This window comes from Salmo trutta, chromosome 13 (genome assembly GCF_901001165.1).
Source record: "Salmo trutta chromosome 13, fSalTru1.1, whole genome shotgun sequence".
NCBI classification, from domain to species: Eukaryota; Metazoa; Chordata; class Actinopteri; order Salmoniformes; family Salmonidae; genus Salmo; species Salmo trutta.
The window spans coordinates 25632356-25648778 of NC_042969.1; the positions used below are offsets into that span (position 1 = coordinate 25632356).

The following is a 16423-nucleotide window of genomic DNA, read 5'->3' on the forward strand; positions in this document are numbered from 1 at the left end:
AGTGCAGTGTCTGAAAAGAGTTGGATAAATAAATTCAAACAATAATGTGTTTTGTTTATTTTGGTAACACTTGTGGAATATAAGCACGATACACTACAAAAGTATGTGGACACCTGCTCATCGAACATCTCATTCCAAAATCATGGGCATTAATATGGAGTTGGTCCCCCCTTTTCTGCTATAACAGCCTGCACTCTTCTGGGAAGGCTTTCCACTAGATGTTGGAACACTGCTGCGGAGATGTGTAATTCAGCATTCATCGTTGTATCCTTGACACACTTGAGTTGGTTAAAAAAAGCAATATCCCAAAATTGTGTGTTTAGCTGACTTCTGCTGCTCCTGCCTGAGACACAAGAGACTGACCTGATGATTAATCTACTGATGCCTGAGACACAGGGGACTGACCTGAGGATTAATCTACTGATGCCTGAGACACAGGGGACTGACCTGATGATTAATCTACTGATGCCTGAGACACAGGAGACTGACCTGATGATGAATCTACTGATACCTGAGACACAGGGGACTGACCTGAGGATTAATCTACTGATGCCTGAGACACAGGGGACTGACCTGATGATTAATCTACTGATGCCTGAGTCACAGGAGACTGACCTGATGATTAATCTACTGATGCCTGAGACACAGGGGACTGACCTGATGATTAATCTACTGATGCCTGAGACACAAGAGACTGACCTGATGATTAATCTACTGATGCCTGAGACACAGGGGACTGACCTGAGGATTAATCTACTGATGCCTGAGACACAGGGGACTGACCTGAGGATTAATCTACTGATGCCTGAGACACAGGAGACTGACCTGATGATTAATCTACTGATGCCTGAGACACAGGAGACTGACCTGATGATTAATCTACTGATGCCTGAGACACAGGGGACTGACCTGAGGATTAATCTACTGATGCCTGAGACACAGGGGACTGACCTGAGGATTAATCTACTGATGCCTGAGACTCAGGGGACTGACCTGCCAGAGAACCTCACCAAAATACAGACAGTCCACTGCTGGTGAGTCTGACACACACACACACACACACACACACACACACACAGACAGACTGTGACACAGACACTGACACACAACCTAATACTAATAACGTTATCTCTTTATTTAATCACTTATGTGCACTGTAGGTGCTGGCCCAGATGTAAGCACAAGGAAAGGACACGTCAAAAATAACCAAAATATTGATGTGGTAAAGGAACATCAGCTTTCAGAGGAGAACGGTGTATAAACCTAGATTACTGTATTCTATCCTATTCTACTGTATCTTAGTCTGTGCCACTCTGACATTGCTCGCCCAAATATTTATGTATATTCTTAATTCCATTCCTTTACTTTAGATTTGTGCGTATTGTTAGATATTACTGCACTGTTGGAGCTAGAAACACAAGCATTTCGCTACACCCGCAATAACATCTGCCAAACACGTGTATGTGACATAAACAATTTAATTGTTAGAGAACAAACAATTAAGAGTACAGATTATTGTATGGGAAATATGCAAACTTTTTTGAGAAACATAATTTTTATGATTTTAGTTGAGTCAATGTATTTATTGGTTCTTTTCATTTTGATTAGAGAAATGAAAATGTAAGGAATTGAAAGTTATTTGTTCATGTAAAAATCTAAATTTTACAAAGTTGAAGGTTCTGTCAATAGATTTGGGCTGGGGTGAGGTCGCCAGAAGTTCCTGCCAAAAAAATGGTCTCCTCGTTGAAAAGGTTTGTATACCACTGGTCTAAATCTACAATGCACCCCCTCTGCTGGTGAGATGAAGACTAACTATGTGCATCGTTACAGGCCTGTTATTCCTTCATGTGAATTTCAAACATTCCACAGAGGTTGTCAGATGGAGGAAAAATGAATTGCCCTTTGTCAGTATGATGGAGAAAACAGGATCCAGGTGAAGAAACCAAATGGTGTTACTGGGAAATCAAGAGGTGGGTGTTCCCTAGAGTTAGAGTTGAACTGGGACGTGGACATGAAGCTGGGGTTAAGGTTGTGGTTAAGACTAGGGTTAGTGTTGAACTGGGACGTGGACAGGAAGCTGGGGTTAAGGTTGTGGTTAAGACTAGGGTTGAACTGGGACGTGGACAGGAAGCTGGGGTTAAGGTTGTGGTTAAGACTAGGGTTAGGGTTGAACTGGAACGTGGACATGAAGCTGGGATTAAGGTTGTGGTTAAGACTAGGGTTAGTGTTGAACTGGGACGTGGACAGGAAGCTGGGTTTAAGGTTGTGGTTAAGACTAGGGTTAGGGTTGAACTGGGACGTGGACATGAAGCTGGGGTTAAGGTTGTGGTTAAGACTAGGGTTAGGGTTGAACTGGGACGTGGACATGAAGCTGGGGTTAAGGTTATGGTTAAGACTAGGGTTAGGGTTGAACTGGGACGTGGACAGGAAGCTGGGGTTAAGGTTGTGGTTAAGACTAGGGTTAGGGTTGAACTGGGACGTGGACATGAAGCTGGGGTTAAGGTTGTGGTTAAGACTAGGGTTAGGGTTGAACTGGGACGTGGACATGAAGCTGGGGTTAAGGTTATGGTTAAGACTAGGGTTAGGGTTGAACTGGGACGTGGACATGAAGCTGGGGTTAAGGTTATGGTTAAGACTAGGGTTAGAGTTGAACTGGGACGTGGAGTTAGGGTTATACTGGGATATGGACATGAAGCTAGAGTTAGGGTTATACTGGGATATGGACATGAAGTTAGAGTTAGGGTTATACTGGGATATGGACATGAAGCTAGAGTTAGGGTTATACTGGGATATGGACATAAAGCTAGAGTTAGGGTTATACTGGGATATGGACATGAAGTTAGGGTTATACTGGGATATGGACATGAAGCTAGAGTTAGGGTTATAATGGGATATGGACATGAAGCCAGGGTTAGGGTTATACTGGGATATGGACATGAAGCTAGAGTTAGGGTTATACTGGGATATGGACATGAAGTTCGGGTTATACTGGGATATGGACATGAAGCTAGAGTTTGGGTTATACTGGAATATGGACATGAAGCCAGGGTTATACTGGGATATGGACATGAAGTTAGGGTTATACTGGGATATGGACATGAAGCTAGAGTTAGGGTTATACTGGGATATGGACATGAAGTTAGGGTTATACTGGAATATGGACATGAAGCTAGAGTTAGGGTTATACTGGAATATGGACATGAAGTTAGAGTTAGGGTTATACTGGAATATGGACATGAAGCTAGAGTTAGGGTTATACTGGGATATGGACATGAAGCTAGAGTTAGGGTTATACTGGGATATGGACATGAAGCTAGAGTTAGGGTTATACTGGGATATGGACATGAAGCTAGAGTTAGGGTTATACTGGGATATGGACATGAAGCTAGAGTTAGGGTTATACTGGGATATGGACATGAAGCTAGAGTTAGGGTTATACTGGGATATGGACATGAAGCTAGAGTTAGGGTTATACTGGGATATGGACATGAAGTTAGGGTTATACTGGGATATGGACATGAAGTTAGGGTTATACTGGGATATGGACATGAAGCTAGAGTTAGGGTTATACTGGGATATGGACATGAAGCTAGAGTTAGGGTTATACTGGGATATGGACATGAAGTTAGGGTTATACTGGGATATGGACATGAAGTTAGGGTTATACTGGGATATGGACATGAAGCTAGAGTTAGGGTTATACTGGGATATGGACATGAAGCTAGAGTTAGGGTTATACTGGGATATGGACATGAAGCTAGAGTTGGGGTTATACTGGGATATGGACATGAAGTTAGGGTTATACTGGGATATGGACATGAAGCTAGAGTTAGGGTTATACTGGGATATGGACATGAAGTTAGGGTTATACTGGGATATGGACATGAAGCTAGAGTTAGGGTTATACTGGGATATGGACATGAAGCTAGAGTTAGGGTTATACTGGGATATGGACATGAAGCTAGAGTTAGGGTTATACTGGGATATGGACATGAAGCTAGAGTTAGGGTTATACTGGGATATGGACATGAAGCTAGACTTAGGGTTATACTGGGATATGGACATGAAGCTAGAGTTAGGGGATGAAGTTAGGGTCGTCTTGCTTACTTGCAGTCTTCTCTTTGTACTGAACTCTCGTTCACCTTTTCTTGGTGAAGTATGTGATTTTAGGGGCAGAGATGGCAATCAGTCATCTGATCACTTATTGTGCTATCATATCAGCCTGCTGTTGGCACTTTCTTCCTGATGAGAGCTCAATCCAGGTGGAAGCCTGTTTTTCTCACCACAGCTGTGAAATTTATACTATTTCCATATGCTCTTTATATCAGTGCCCTTTAGAGAGGAAAATCCAGGAACATGTCCAAGAGAAACCTGAACCTATTAAGGGAAACAACATGTTATGATACACTACCCTGGCATCCTGCCAAAAAGGCCTATCTGGGAGGTATTTTAGTTCTCTTTTTTAATCTGGTTTGAATCTGGCATGGACAGACATTTCACCCACTCACACTTTACATTTCAGGGGTAATAACACCATACAAGTGACAGATATCATCTGTTAAACCTTCTAGACTGTAATAAATCTGTCATATTTGTACTGTAGAGAAAGTATGGGCTTTTGCTTCACTGTATTCCCTTCACTGAATTCCCTCATCTACACTGTAAAGACTGACTTATCTATCTACACTGTAAGGACTGACTTATCTATCTACACTGTAAGGACTGACTTATCTATCTACACTGTAAGGACTGACTTATCTATCTACACTGTAAGGACTGACTTATCTATCTACACTGTAAGGACTGACTTTGGTCTATTCCGGCTGTGTGGGCAGTCTCACGTCTGTCTGATGCTCCTCGGGCTCATGACAACTGATCGCTGGCCTAGGTCACTTGCAGGACCAAAAGGGACCAGCATGTGGTAATACCTAAACCAATAGGGTTGCTCATAGGCTGACTTAGACCCCCCAAAAGTCAAGAGAGGGAAGGTGAGTTACATATGATTACCTCCCTCATATATGCCCTCCAACCATAGGACACGTGTTGAGTGCATGGCATGTATATACACATTGTGTTAGGATGAGTCACACATAGAGTAGCCAAACTTAACTTTACCAGATAATCTTGTATAGGTAACAATGCACTGGTTTAATACACTGGTTTCCAATAAACACAATTGAAATGGACGGATGGGGTGCCAACCATTTCTTTAGGACAATGGAGCTAGAATATATATAAAAGTTGTTCATTTGCATGTTCTCAATAAGTTTAGGAGTTTTGCTCATGGACAGCTACATAATCTATTTTATAGGCGCTATGCCTGAACAGTGGTATTTTTGTCTGGTTGACTGGCACCAGCTGCACTGTGCAACAAGAAACAACCTTTACTCAAGTTTATCTGCGAACAGCAGCCTGCAGGTGGCGTAATAACACCTTGGAGGCCCGCCTGAGGATTTCTGCAAGGATTTTACCTTGCCTGTTGGAGAAAGATCACCGGTACCTTGAAATTGGACTCCCTGTGCTAGCAAGGTAAGAAGGGGTTTACCTTCAATATACAATAGGCGATGGCACGAGCTTGAGCGCGGTGCAGTAGGGACAGGTGTCCCACGAGATCGAATCCTCGGTAACCGTTGTTAGATTAAATTATTAGCTACCAATTTGTAGTCGAATTCGATACAATTCGCCCCAGGTTAACCTGGGTTGAGACGTGGATGTCATTTCGATGTATTGGAGGAGTACGTTCGACATAAAACATCAGACAGGTACGTTGCCTTGACGAGGCTGGATAGAAAAAAATAGCTGTGCAGCCTACTGTGGAATGTCTTCGTTACAGAACAAAGTCTGCCTAGCTACCCTACTCGGATGTATGTATACAACGGAATGGTGTCATGTTTGATGTTGTTCATGACTTAACGTTCACGACTTAGGACAACTCGACAATGGAGTCTTTTCTGCAGATCGCGCCGCACTCCCTGGCCATCGTATTGACTCGGATCGGCAAGGGTGACTCGACTGGTGTGTCTGAGAGCGAGGAACTGCCGCGCCATCACACCGGCTATGAGATTTTTGCGGATTTTAAAGCTGAGAACACACAGCACGTTTGGAATCAAAGAATATCGGACGCCATATCGGACACGTTTTTCCTGGGCTGGATTGACGAGCACGTGCTGTTGATCCAGGGTAAAGAGGATCACCTGGAGGTTCTCAGAGAGGGATGGATGAGGAGGTCTCTCAATCCTCCGCGAGGGTTCCACATCAAATATTTAGGTAAGCAAAATGATGGCATTGTGTAATTAAAAAGGATATTGCTGATGACATTGTTTTAATGTATATGTTGTTGTGTTTTTTATTGATGATGCTATGCGGCACACCAGCATCAATACAATGCATGCACATCAGAAGTGGTGTTCACCACTGTTTGGCCATTTTGGGCTGCATTCAAAATCTTCAATGTTCGTTTTGCAACACTTTTAGACAATTAATTTAGCATGTCTAAGCAGGAATATACTTCCTCGGGCCAAGGGCTATTTCAACAACTACCGACAAGCAAACGTGAACTAAACAGAGGTCTTGCCATAGGAACCGTAGCAGCGTTTTTGATATGCTCTTTCTTAGTCAGCTGTTTAAAGACATTGAATACCCCTAGGAGGAGGAGAGCGACTTGTCTCAGTTTATGAATAGAATCATGCATGCCAATCACTCTGGTGGTGTAAACTTACACATCCAGGCCTCAATTACTCATCCTATACATCAGGGATGGGAAACTGGTGGCCCCCCTTCTGTAGGCCACAGATCCATTTCCAATATACATTGAGCTCCAAAGGTATTGGGACAGTGACCATTTTGTTGTTGTTTTGGCTCTGTACTCCTGCAATTTGGATTTGAAATGATATAATGACTGAGTTTAAAGTGCAGACTGTCAGCTTTCATTTGAGGGTATTTTAATCCATATTGAGTATACCATTTAGAATTACAGCACTTTTTGTACATAGTCCTCCCATTTTAGGGAACCCAAAGTATTTGGACAAATTCACTTACACGTGTATTAAAGTAGTCAAAAGTGAAGTGTTTGGTCCCATTTTCATAGCACACAATGACTACATCAAGCTTGTGACTCTACAAATGTGTTGGAGGCATTTGCTGTTTGTTTTGGTTGTGTTTCAGATTATTTTGTGCCCAATAGAAATGAATGGTAAATAATGTGTTGTCATTTTGGAGACACTTATTGTAAATAAAACTGAACAACATTTTGCTTGGGGCCCCCAAAAGGCAAGGGCTGCCCCTGACTGCATGTGTTGGTATGGATGTGGGTACACAGACCCATGAGCCACTGGCCTCTCATGATGAGTTCAGGTGTTTGAACTGATGTTGGTTAATTAGTTTAATGGCTCAGCACTACATTCTGGAAAAGTCACTTGGTAGGTTGGCTGTAGATTCATGGAAAATATATATTTTTTTTACATTTAGGTTGTAACATTGTTATTACCAATGTTGTATTTCTCCAGACTACATTTTAGCAGGCCTACACGACCTGTGTGTGTTTGTGCGTGTGCATTTTCTACAGTAGAGAATGAAGCTTTATCACAAACATTCCTCCTTTTATTCTCTCCAATCAGAGCAGAAACACACATCTCTATGTTCTAGACAGGCCGACAGGCATGTTTTCAAAGGGGCAATAGAGTAGTGTTTACATCACTTCAGACCTACTATCCCGTGTAGCCGTAGCCTATGTGGTAGAAAAGAAAATGGAGGAAAAAAGAGCCCCATATAAGAAGTGGGAAATCTAGGCTGCATACAGTGCATTCAGAAAGTATTCATAAAGTATTCAGAAAGTATTCAGACCGCTTGACATTTGGTTACTTTAACGCTTTATTCTCAAATGTATTACACACAATAACCCATAATGATAAAGCAAAAATAGGTGTTCAGACATTTTTGCAAATGTATTGGAAATAAAAAAACTAAAATATAAAATTTAAGTAAGTATTCAGACCCTTTAATCAGTAGTTTGTTAAAGCACCTTTGGCAGCGATTACAGCCTTGAGTCTTCTTGGGTATGACGCTACAAGCTTGGCACACCTGTATTTGGGGAGTTTCTCCCATTCTTCTCTGCAGATCCTCTCAAACTCTGTCAGGTTGGATGGGGAGCATTGCTGCACAGATATTTTCTGGTCTCTCCAGAGATGTTAGATCACGTTCAAGTCCGGGCTCTGGTTGGACCTCTCAGGGACATACAGAGACTTCTCCCGAAGCCATTCCTGCATTGTCTTGGCTGTGTGCTTAGGGTCGTTGTGTTGTTGGAAGGTGAACCTTCACCCCAGTCTGAGGTCCTGAGTGCCCTGGAGCAGGTTTTCATCAAGGATCTCTCTGTACTTTGCTCCGATAATCTTTGCCTCGATCCGGACAAGTCTCCCAGACCCTGCCGCTTAAAAACATCCCCACAGCATGATGCTGCCACCACCATGCTTCACCGTAGGGATGGTGCCAGGTTTCCTCCAGACGTGACACTTGGTTTTCAGGCCAAAGAGTTCAACCTTGGTTTCATCAGACGAGAGAATCTTGTTTCTCATGATCTCAGAGTCCTTTAGGTCCCTATTGTACACAACAGCCGTTTGCCCTTTTACTGAGGAGAGGCTTCTGTCTGGCCAGTCTACCATAAAGGCCTGATTGATGGAGTGCTGCAGAGATGGGTGTCCTTCTGGAAGGTTCTCCCATCTCCACAGAGGAACTCTGGATCTCTGTCAGAGTGATCATCAGGTTCTTGGTCACCTCCCTGACCAAGGCACTTCTCCCCCGATTGCTCAGTTTGGCCGTGCGGCCAGCTCTAGGAAGAGTCTTGGTGGTTCTAAACTTCTTCCATTTATGAATGATGGAGGCCACTGTGTTCTTGGGGACCTTCAATGCTGCAGACATTTTTTTGGTACCTTTCCCCAGATCTGTGCCTCGACATAATCCTTTCTCGGAGCTCTACGGACAATTCCTTCGACCTCATGGCTTGGTTTTTGCTCTGACATGCACTGTCAACTATGGACCTTATATAGACAGGTGTGTGCCTTTCCAAATCATGTTCAATCACTTAAATTTACCACAGTTGGATTCCAATCAAGTTGTCGAAACATCTTAAGGATGATCAATGGGAACAGGATGCACCTGAGCTCAATTTCTAGTCGCATATCAAAAGGTTTGAATACTTATGTAATTAAGATATCTGTTTTTTATTTTTAATGCATTTGCAAAAATTACTAAAACGGTTTCCTTATTGTGTATAGATTGCTGAAAAAAGTATATTTGATACATTTTAGAATAAGGCTGTAACATAACAATATGTGGAAAAAGTCAAGGGGTCTGAACACTTTCTGAAGGCACTGTATCTACAGAACTGTCAAACTCCACAAAAGCAAAGTGTTGCCCTGATGTGTTTTTACAGTACCCACTGCTGTAGACTCTCTCCTTTCTGTAGGATAAAAGTGGGTTGGAGTTGGAGCGGTAAGAGATGAGGCATTGCTGTTGAATCACATTGCATCAAGGACTGTATTGTGTTTGAGTCCCAGTGCAGAACACTGCCAACCACAGTGCAGCACTTGGGTCATCATTGATAGAGTCCAACATTCTCTAAGTGTTTGCTCTTAACTACGTGACAATGTTCCTTCCTCGCTATTATCTTTCAGTTACTGTACTTGTGGTGTTTGGTCTTTTATAGGGCATCAAGGCCCAAGGAAGAGCCACGCACCCGTACATCTATGTTGTTGACTAGTAGTCAGGTGTAGGAGGAGGCAGAAAGGGGAAACCCTCAACTACCAGGACACCCATCTGTTAAACTGTTCCTTCATCTATTCTGCCTCATCCACCTATGGTAACATGAAGGTCTCTAGAGCCTTTGTAGTTGTAATTTGTCTGAGGATAAAATTACACAGTTATCAAATTACCCACTCCTGTGACACACACGCATACATCTACACACCTATTCCCGCAACACCATTACCGGTAGTTGAAATCATCAGATAAAAAAAGAAACACCTTTTGTTTCTCTACAAAGATGAGCAGAAGACCAGCCCAGCAGCATTGAGGTGATAATGTAGTGCTGTGGTTCTGTTCCTCTACCCTGGCTCTGTCTCTGTGTGGGGGAGTCAGTGGTGTGATCCGTGTGGACTCTGTCTCTGTGTGGGGGAGTCAGTGGTGTGATCCGTGTGGACTCTGTCTCTGTGTGGGGGAGTCAGTGGTGTGATCCGTGTGGACTCTGTCTCTGTGTGGGGGAGTCAGTGGTGTGATCCGTGTGGACTCTGTCTCTGTGTGGGGGAGTCAGTGGTGTGATCCGTGTGGACTCTGTCTCTGTGTGGGGGAGTCAGTGGTGTGATCCGTGTGGACTCTGTCTCTGTGTGGGGGAGTCAGTGGTGTGATCCGTGTGGACTCTGTCTCTGTGTGGGGGAGTCAGTGGTGTGATCCGTGTGGACTCTGTCTCTGTGTGGGGGAGTCAGTGGTGTGATCCGTGTGGACTCTGTCTCTGTGTTGGGGAGTCAGTGGTGTGATCCGTGTGGACTCTGTCTCTGTGTGGGGGAGTCAGTGGTGTGATCCGTGTGGACTCTGTCTCTGTGTGGGGGAGTCAGTGGTGTGATTCGTGTGGGCTCTGTCTCTGCAGGCAGGAGGAGGGTGCTACGTGTCACAGCTCCTCGTAAATCTCCTCTCCTCTCTCATCAGACCACTGTTTCCCTGCCAGCTGGGTTGGGCTCACACCTCCAGGCAGGTTGTTTCCTGGCCTCTCTCTCTTGCTCCCCCCTCCCCCTTCTCTTTCTCAGACACACACGTGTACACACACAAAGGCATTTTCATTTTTTCCCGTCATCATTCAGTACTTTACTTGGTAATGTTAAAAAGAATGGGACCTTACCTTTTTACAACAACCTGGTTCAGTGCTGCCACCTAATGGGGTTGGACTGCCTATGTAGGACCTTCTTGTTTGAACAAATACAATTGTATTTTAGTTCATATAATTGTTTGGCCATATGTTTTATTATTAACATAAGGGCCTAATGAACATAAGGCCTCAGTATATGGCTCAGGTTGAGTAGGTATCAACATGTCTTAGACTTAGAATCTAGACACAAATCAGGTGAGCAGGACGGGATGAGATGGGGCTCGCTCTCTCTCGCCCTTCTCTCTCTCGCCTCTCTCTCTCTCTCTCGCCCTTCTCTCTCTCTCGCCCTTCTCACTCTCTCGCCCTTCTCTCTCTCTCTCCCTTCTCTCTCTCGCCTTTCTCTCTCTCTCTCCCTCCCCCCTCTCTCGCTCTTGATCTCTCTGACTCTCTGAGAGAAAGGTGGATCAGACTCAGGTGTAGACAATGCCTGTGAGAGTCATTATGTTGTGGTCATGGGGTTCCTTTCTGATCTCTGAAGTATTTCCAGTGGGGAAGGCGCTCAAATCCTTTAAGCAGGATCATCCCCAGTAATACTGCTTTTGGATAGGGGCAATCCCACGGTAACAGAATTGCACAGAGACTCTTAAATTTGGAGGCCTATGTAGCCAAATTGTATCTATGATCGTATGCTATCCATTCATGTTTATGGTATGTTATTTTTACATATGAGAATTAACCAATGATATCAGGCCACACCCGGCCATTATTACAGACACCTGTGTGTGTCACACATTTACTGGAAGAATTGTGCAGATGCAAAGTTTGGTAACAGAATTTCTATTAAAATCTCCCTCAGTTTTTCATGTGTCCATGTTTTCTGTGAAATATCTGCTCCAAGTGAAGATTCAACATGTCTGCAGGAACAATGGGGTGTCTGCTATGACATGACACCTTGCCTTAAACAACAACAGCATTTGGTTATTGAACCACAGTAGGTGAAGTGGATTAACATCTGGTAATGGAATTTCATCATGGGTCCCTGATCTGTACGACACAGAAATGCATAATTCTGGATATGAATGCCATTCTCTTCATGGTGATGTATCCTAAATAGGTACACAAATGTATAAATATGCAATATCCTTCTTTGCATATTTGGGTATTATTCTACACCCTGAGTATTATTTTAATTAGCTCTGCCTCCAAACAAGACCAATGTGGTTGGACCGGACCAAATCCCAACCAATCATAGACGTCTATGTTTCACAAGTTTGGACATTAAAGTACAGTAAAGCTCAGTAGAGTATAGTACATTATACTTCAGTACGAAACAGTACAGTACATTATAGTGTACTCAACTCTTGTATACTCTACTGTGCTGTCCAAACTTGGGAACCCAACTGTTGTTGTGACTACTATGACTTCCCATTGTAGCCAGTTCAATTGCAGAAATTCCGTTACCAATTCTTTTTTCCGGAAGTACCGTTGGTAACGGAATTGAGTTTTAATCACTTAATAATACATAAACAATTGATATCAGTTAAAACACTATAACTAATGTTTAGGTCTACCTTTACTTGTTACTTGTGTTATCTTTTATCCTCCCGCCTCAAGAGGGAGAGAAATGAGAAAATACCGTAAAAATGTGGCTTTTGGGTAACAGACTTAAGGCACAAGGCAATGTTTCTTAAGCTTACAGAAGGCAGAAAAATCTATCCAAAACTTAATAAGTGTTGATATTAGTTGGCAGGGGTCTGTACTTCTACATCATTGTGTTTTGATGTATTTGCGGTAGTTTTTTCTGGTAGATGTTTTCTAAGACTCCTTTTCCATCTGTTTGACCACTAATCAAAGCCTTTGCTTATTCCACATTTTTAAGATGGAAAATGGTTGAAAAATGTGTATATGCCTTAATTTCTCAAGAATATAGACTTAGCTTTCATTTGACACTCAATTTGACATGCTTCTGTAAACGTTACATGTTGGTACTCATGGGTCCTTTTACATGGAAATGACCACAGTTGACTCCAGGAGTAGTGCCCTCTACTGTTCCAGTACAATGAATACACTGGAAAAACATTGAGTCACACATCCACCAACATCCTATGGATGAGCTAGCTAAGTTCTCAGTAAATATCTAGGGCTTAACCTTGAATGTGCAAAAACATTAGTTAACTTCAAGCATCGGGACATACAAATACCATTCAGTCTATTTCTAACTGTGTTGCATGAGTTGTCATTGGATGTCATTGCGATTCTGACTGTATTTTGTTGGACTTTTCTTTGAATGCTCTTCAAGTAGGTTTGATATGGTAACGAAGTAGCCTAAGAAATGCAAAAAAAGGCAACATAATTGTAAATATTTGACTTTTAAGTCCGTCTTTGTCCACTAGGTGCCACAGTTGCATAGCGAAGAATACCACCCCACCATTTTAATGATGTCCTCTTTATGGTGCACATACCAGTATCTGGAGCTATTTCAAGAGATAAGACAGGGAATTCATTTTTATCCATAGAGACATTTTTAGACTGACACGAATGACTGATCAGGTGAGTAAATAAATATGGCCTGAAGCACTGGCATCAGATGTTGTAACACACTGTAATATGCACTGCTCTTGCAGCCGTTTTTCCTGAATGATTCTGCTAGCTGGCTAGAATGAGGTAGGCTAAAGGGGGACACACCATTTGGGGCTCTTTGTTACCTTCCCTACAACACATTTGTCAGGCAGCTCCCATCCTGTTGACTATTTTCAAAGAGCATGTTTGGTCTTGTTGTGATCTCTTGTCAGGTTACGTCTACTCAAACTGACGTGTTCTGGTCTGATTGGATAGTTTTAAGGGGGTTCTAAAGACGGCACCTGAGAACCATTTACTTTGTGTAAACACAATATACTGTACCAGTGGTCACTGACCTTTTCTGATTCAACATCACTTTCTGAGTCAAAATGCAAGCTGAGATCTACCGCGCAGATTTTTGAAAAACATGACTTAAAAAATGTAAGCCTATGCAACATTAACTCATTACAAACAGTTCTGGTTTCAATGAGGTTTGTGCAGTAGGCTATTGGCCCAATACATTATCACTTCGTATTGGCTATGCCTGGTTTGCCCTGCCAATGCTGTTCTTCTCAGATCATTTAGAAATTATATTTTCAAATTTTAGGTGTATGATCACACTGGTAATAGATAATTTGTTGTATTACTTATGAGGCACAGCTGAGTGAGCATAATATTATTTGTATTTTTACAGGAAGTCCAGAATCCAGTTGCAGAGGGAGGTGTTTAGTCCCAGGGTCCTTAGCTTAGTGATGAGCTTTGAGGGCACTATGGTGTTGAATGCTGAGCTGTAATTGATGAATAGCATTCTCACGTATGTGTTCCTTTTGTCCCGGTGGGAAAGGGCAGTGTGGAGTGCAATAGACATTGCATCATCTGTGGATCTGTTGGGGCGGTATGCAAATTGGAGTGGGTCTTGGGTTTCTGGGATAATGGTGTTGATGTGAGCCATGACCAGCCTTTCAAAGCACTTCATGGCTACAGACGTGAGTGCTATGGGTCGGTAGTCATTTAGGCAGGTTACGTTGGTGTTCTTGGGCACAGGGACTATGGTGGTCTGCTTCAAACATGTTGGTATTACAGACTTAGTCAGGGACATGTTGAAAATGTCAGTGAAGACACTTGCCAGTTGGTCAGCACATGCTCGGAGTACACGTCCTGGTAATCCGTCTGGCCCTGCGGCCTTGTGAATGTTGACCTGTTTAAAGGTCTGACTCACATCGGCTACGGAGAGCGTGATCACACAGTCGTCTGGAACAGCTGATGCTCTCATGCATACTTCAGTGTTGCTTGCCTCGACGCGAGCATATAAGTCATTTAGCTCGTCTGGTAGGCTCGTGTCACTGGGCAGCTCGCTGCTGTGCTTCCCTTTGTAGTCTGTAATGGTTTGCAAGCCCTGCTTCATCCGACGAGCGTCTGAGCCGGTGTGGTACGATTCAATCTTCGTCCTGTATTAACGCTTTGGCTGTTTGATGGTTCGACTGAGGGCATAGCGGGATTTCTTATAAGCGTCCGGGTTAGAGTCCCGCTCCTTGAAAGTGGCAACTCTACGCTTTAGCTCAGTGGGCATGTTGCCTGTAATCCATGGCTTCTGGTTGGGGTATGTACTTACGGTCACTGTGGGGATGATGTCATCAATGCACTTATTGATGAAGCCAGTGACTGACTGATGTGGTATACTCCTCAATGCCATCGGAAGAATCCCGGAATATATTCCAGTCTGTGCTAGCAAAACAGTCCTGTAGCTTAGCATCTGAGTCATTTGACCACTTCTTTATTGACCAAGTCACTGGTGCTTCCTAATTTAGTTTTCTTATAGTCTCAGCTGCATGACAGTAACAACCTTTTCATCAACAGTTTTTCTGCACATCCATTCTACCTTGCTATTAGTTACCAATCACATTGTAACACTTATAGCGCACCAGCTGAATAAATAGGCCTTTATTACACCAGGATCAACTTAGCCTAGCTACAATTATGGTGAAGGCTACTGTGTTCTCGGGGACCTTCAATGCTGCAGACATTTTTTGGTACCCATTCCCAGATCTGTGCCTCGACACAATCCTGTTTCGGAGCTCTACGGACAATTCCTTCGACCTCATGGTTTGGTTTTTGCTCTGACATGCACTGTCAACTGCGGGACCTTATATAGACAGGTGTGTGCCTTTCCAAATCATGTCCAGTCAATTGAATTTACCACAGGTGTTCTCCAATCAAGTTGTAGAAACATCTCAAGGATGATCAATAGAAACAGGATGCAGCTGAGCTCAGTTCCTAGTCCCATAGCAAAGGGTCTGAATATGTATGTAAATAAGGTATTTCTGTTTTTTTATTTGTAATAAATGTGCAAAAATGTCAACTGTTTTCACTTTGTCATTATGGGGGTATTGTGTGTAGAGTGAATATAATTCAATCCATTTTAGAATAAGGCTGTAACGTAACAACTTGTGGAAACGGGGAAGGGGTCTGAAGACCTTCCGAATGCACTGTAGACCGAAATAAATTATTCTAAAATACGTATTTTCGGATTCTGTCTTGTAAGATCATAGTTCATTGATTTTGAGCCTCTCCCAGAAAGATTTGTTCTGTAATTGTTTTTTTTCTCTGAATTGTCAAATAATTCCTGATAGTTTAAAGAAGCAGTTAGTAGTTGAAACAATAACAAAGCGACTCCCCGCCCCTGTTTCAGTAAAAGGCTGAGTTATGGGGCTGGAGAAATTAGAAATGTGTGTAGAAATGTTCTGGGCCGTCTCCGGACTAGTTTCCTGTTTGTTTCACTCTTCCTTGCATTGCAATGTCTTTATTTCCAGGCTGAGATTTCTACATTTACTCAGACTAAAATACAGCCCGCCCAGGCTGCCGCTGCCTTACAAAAAAGCTTTCAAAATAATCCCAGAATGGATACAGACAGTTCACCACGGCTCAAATCAAATTGTATTTGTCACAAGCGCCGTGAAATGCTTACTTGTGCTGAGCTGAGCAGGGAATCCTAGAGATGAGCAACTAAAATGG

At 42.9% G+C, this 16423-nt stretch overlaps 1 protein-coding gene across 8 annotated transcripts in view; it reads left to right on the forward strand.

Annotated features, from left to right (window-relative positions):
* Positions 1 to 5461: 5461 nt before the first annotated feature.
* LOC115205512 (storkhead-box protein 2) overlaps positions 5462 to 16423 on the forward strand; it is an 86230-nt gene continuing 75268 nt past the window's right edge. For 5 of the 8 annotated variants that reach the window (XR_003880629.1, XR_003880631.1, XR_003880628.1 and 2 more), the window contains exon 1: positions 5462 to 6267. Coding sequence is in view for 3 of the 8 variants with exons in the window: in XM_029771572.1 (XP_029627432.1) it covers positions 5940 to 6267 (328 nt within the window). In the remaining 5 variants the exon portion in view is untranslated. Of the gene's footprint in view, positions 6268 to 13319; positions 13403 to 16423 lie in introns of those variants that run through there. The other 3 variants (XM_029771573.1, XM_029771574.1, XM_029771577.1) reach the window with 3 other exon arrangements.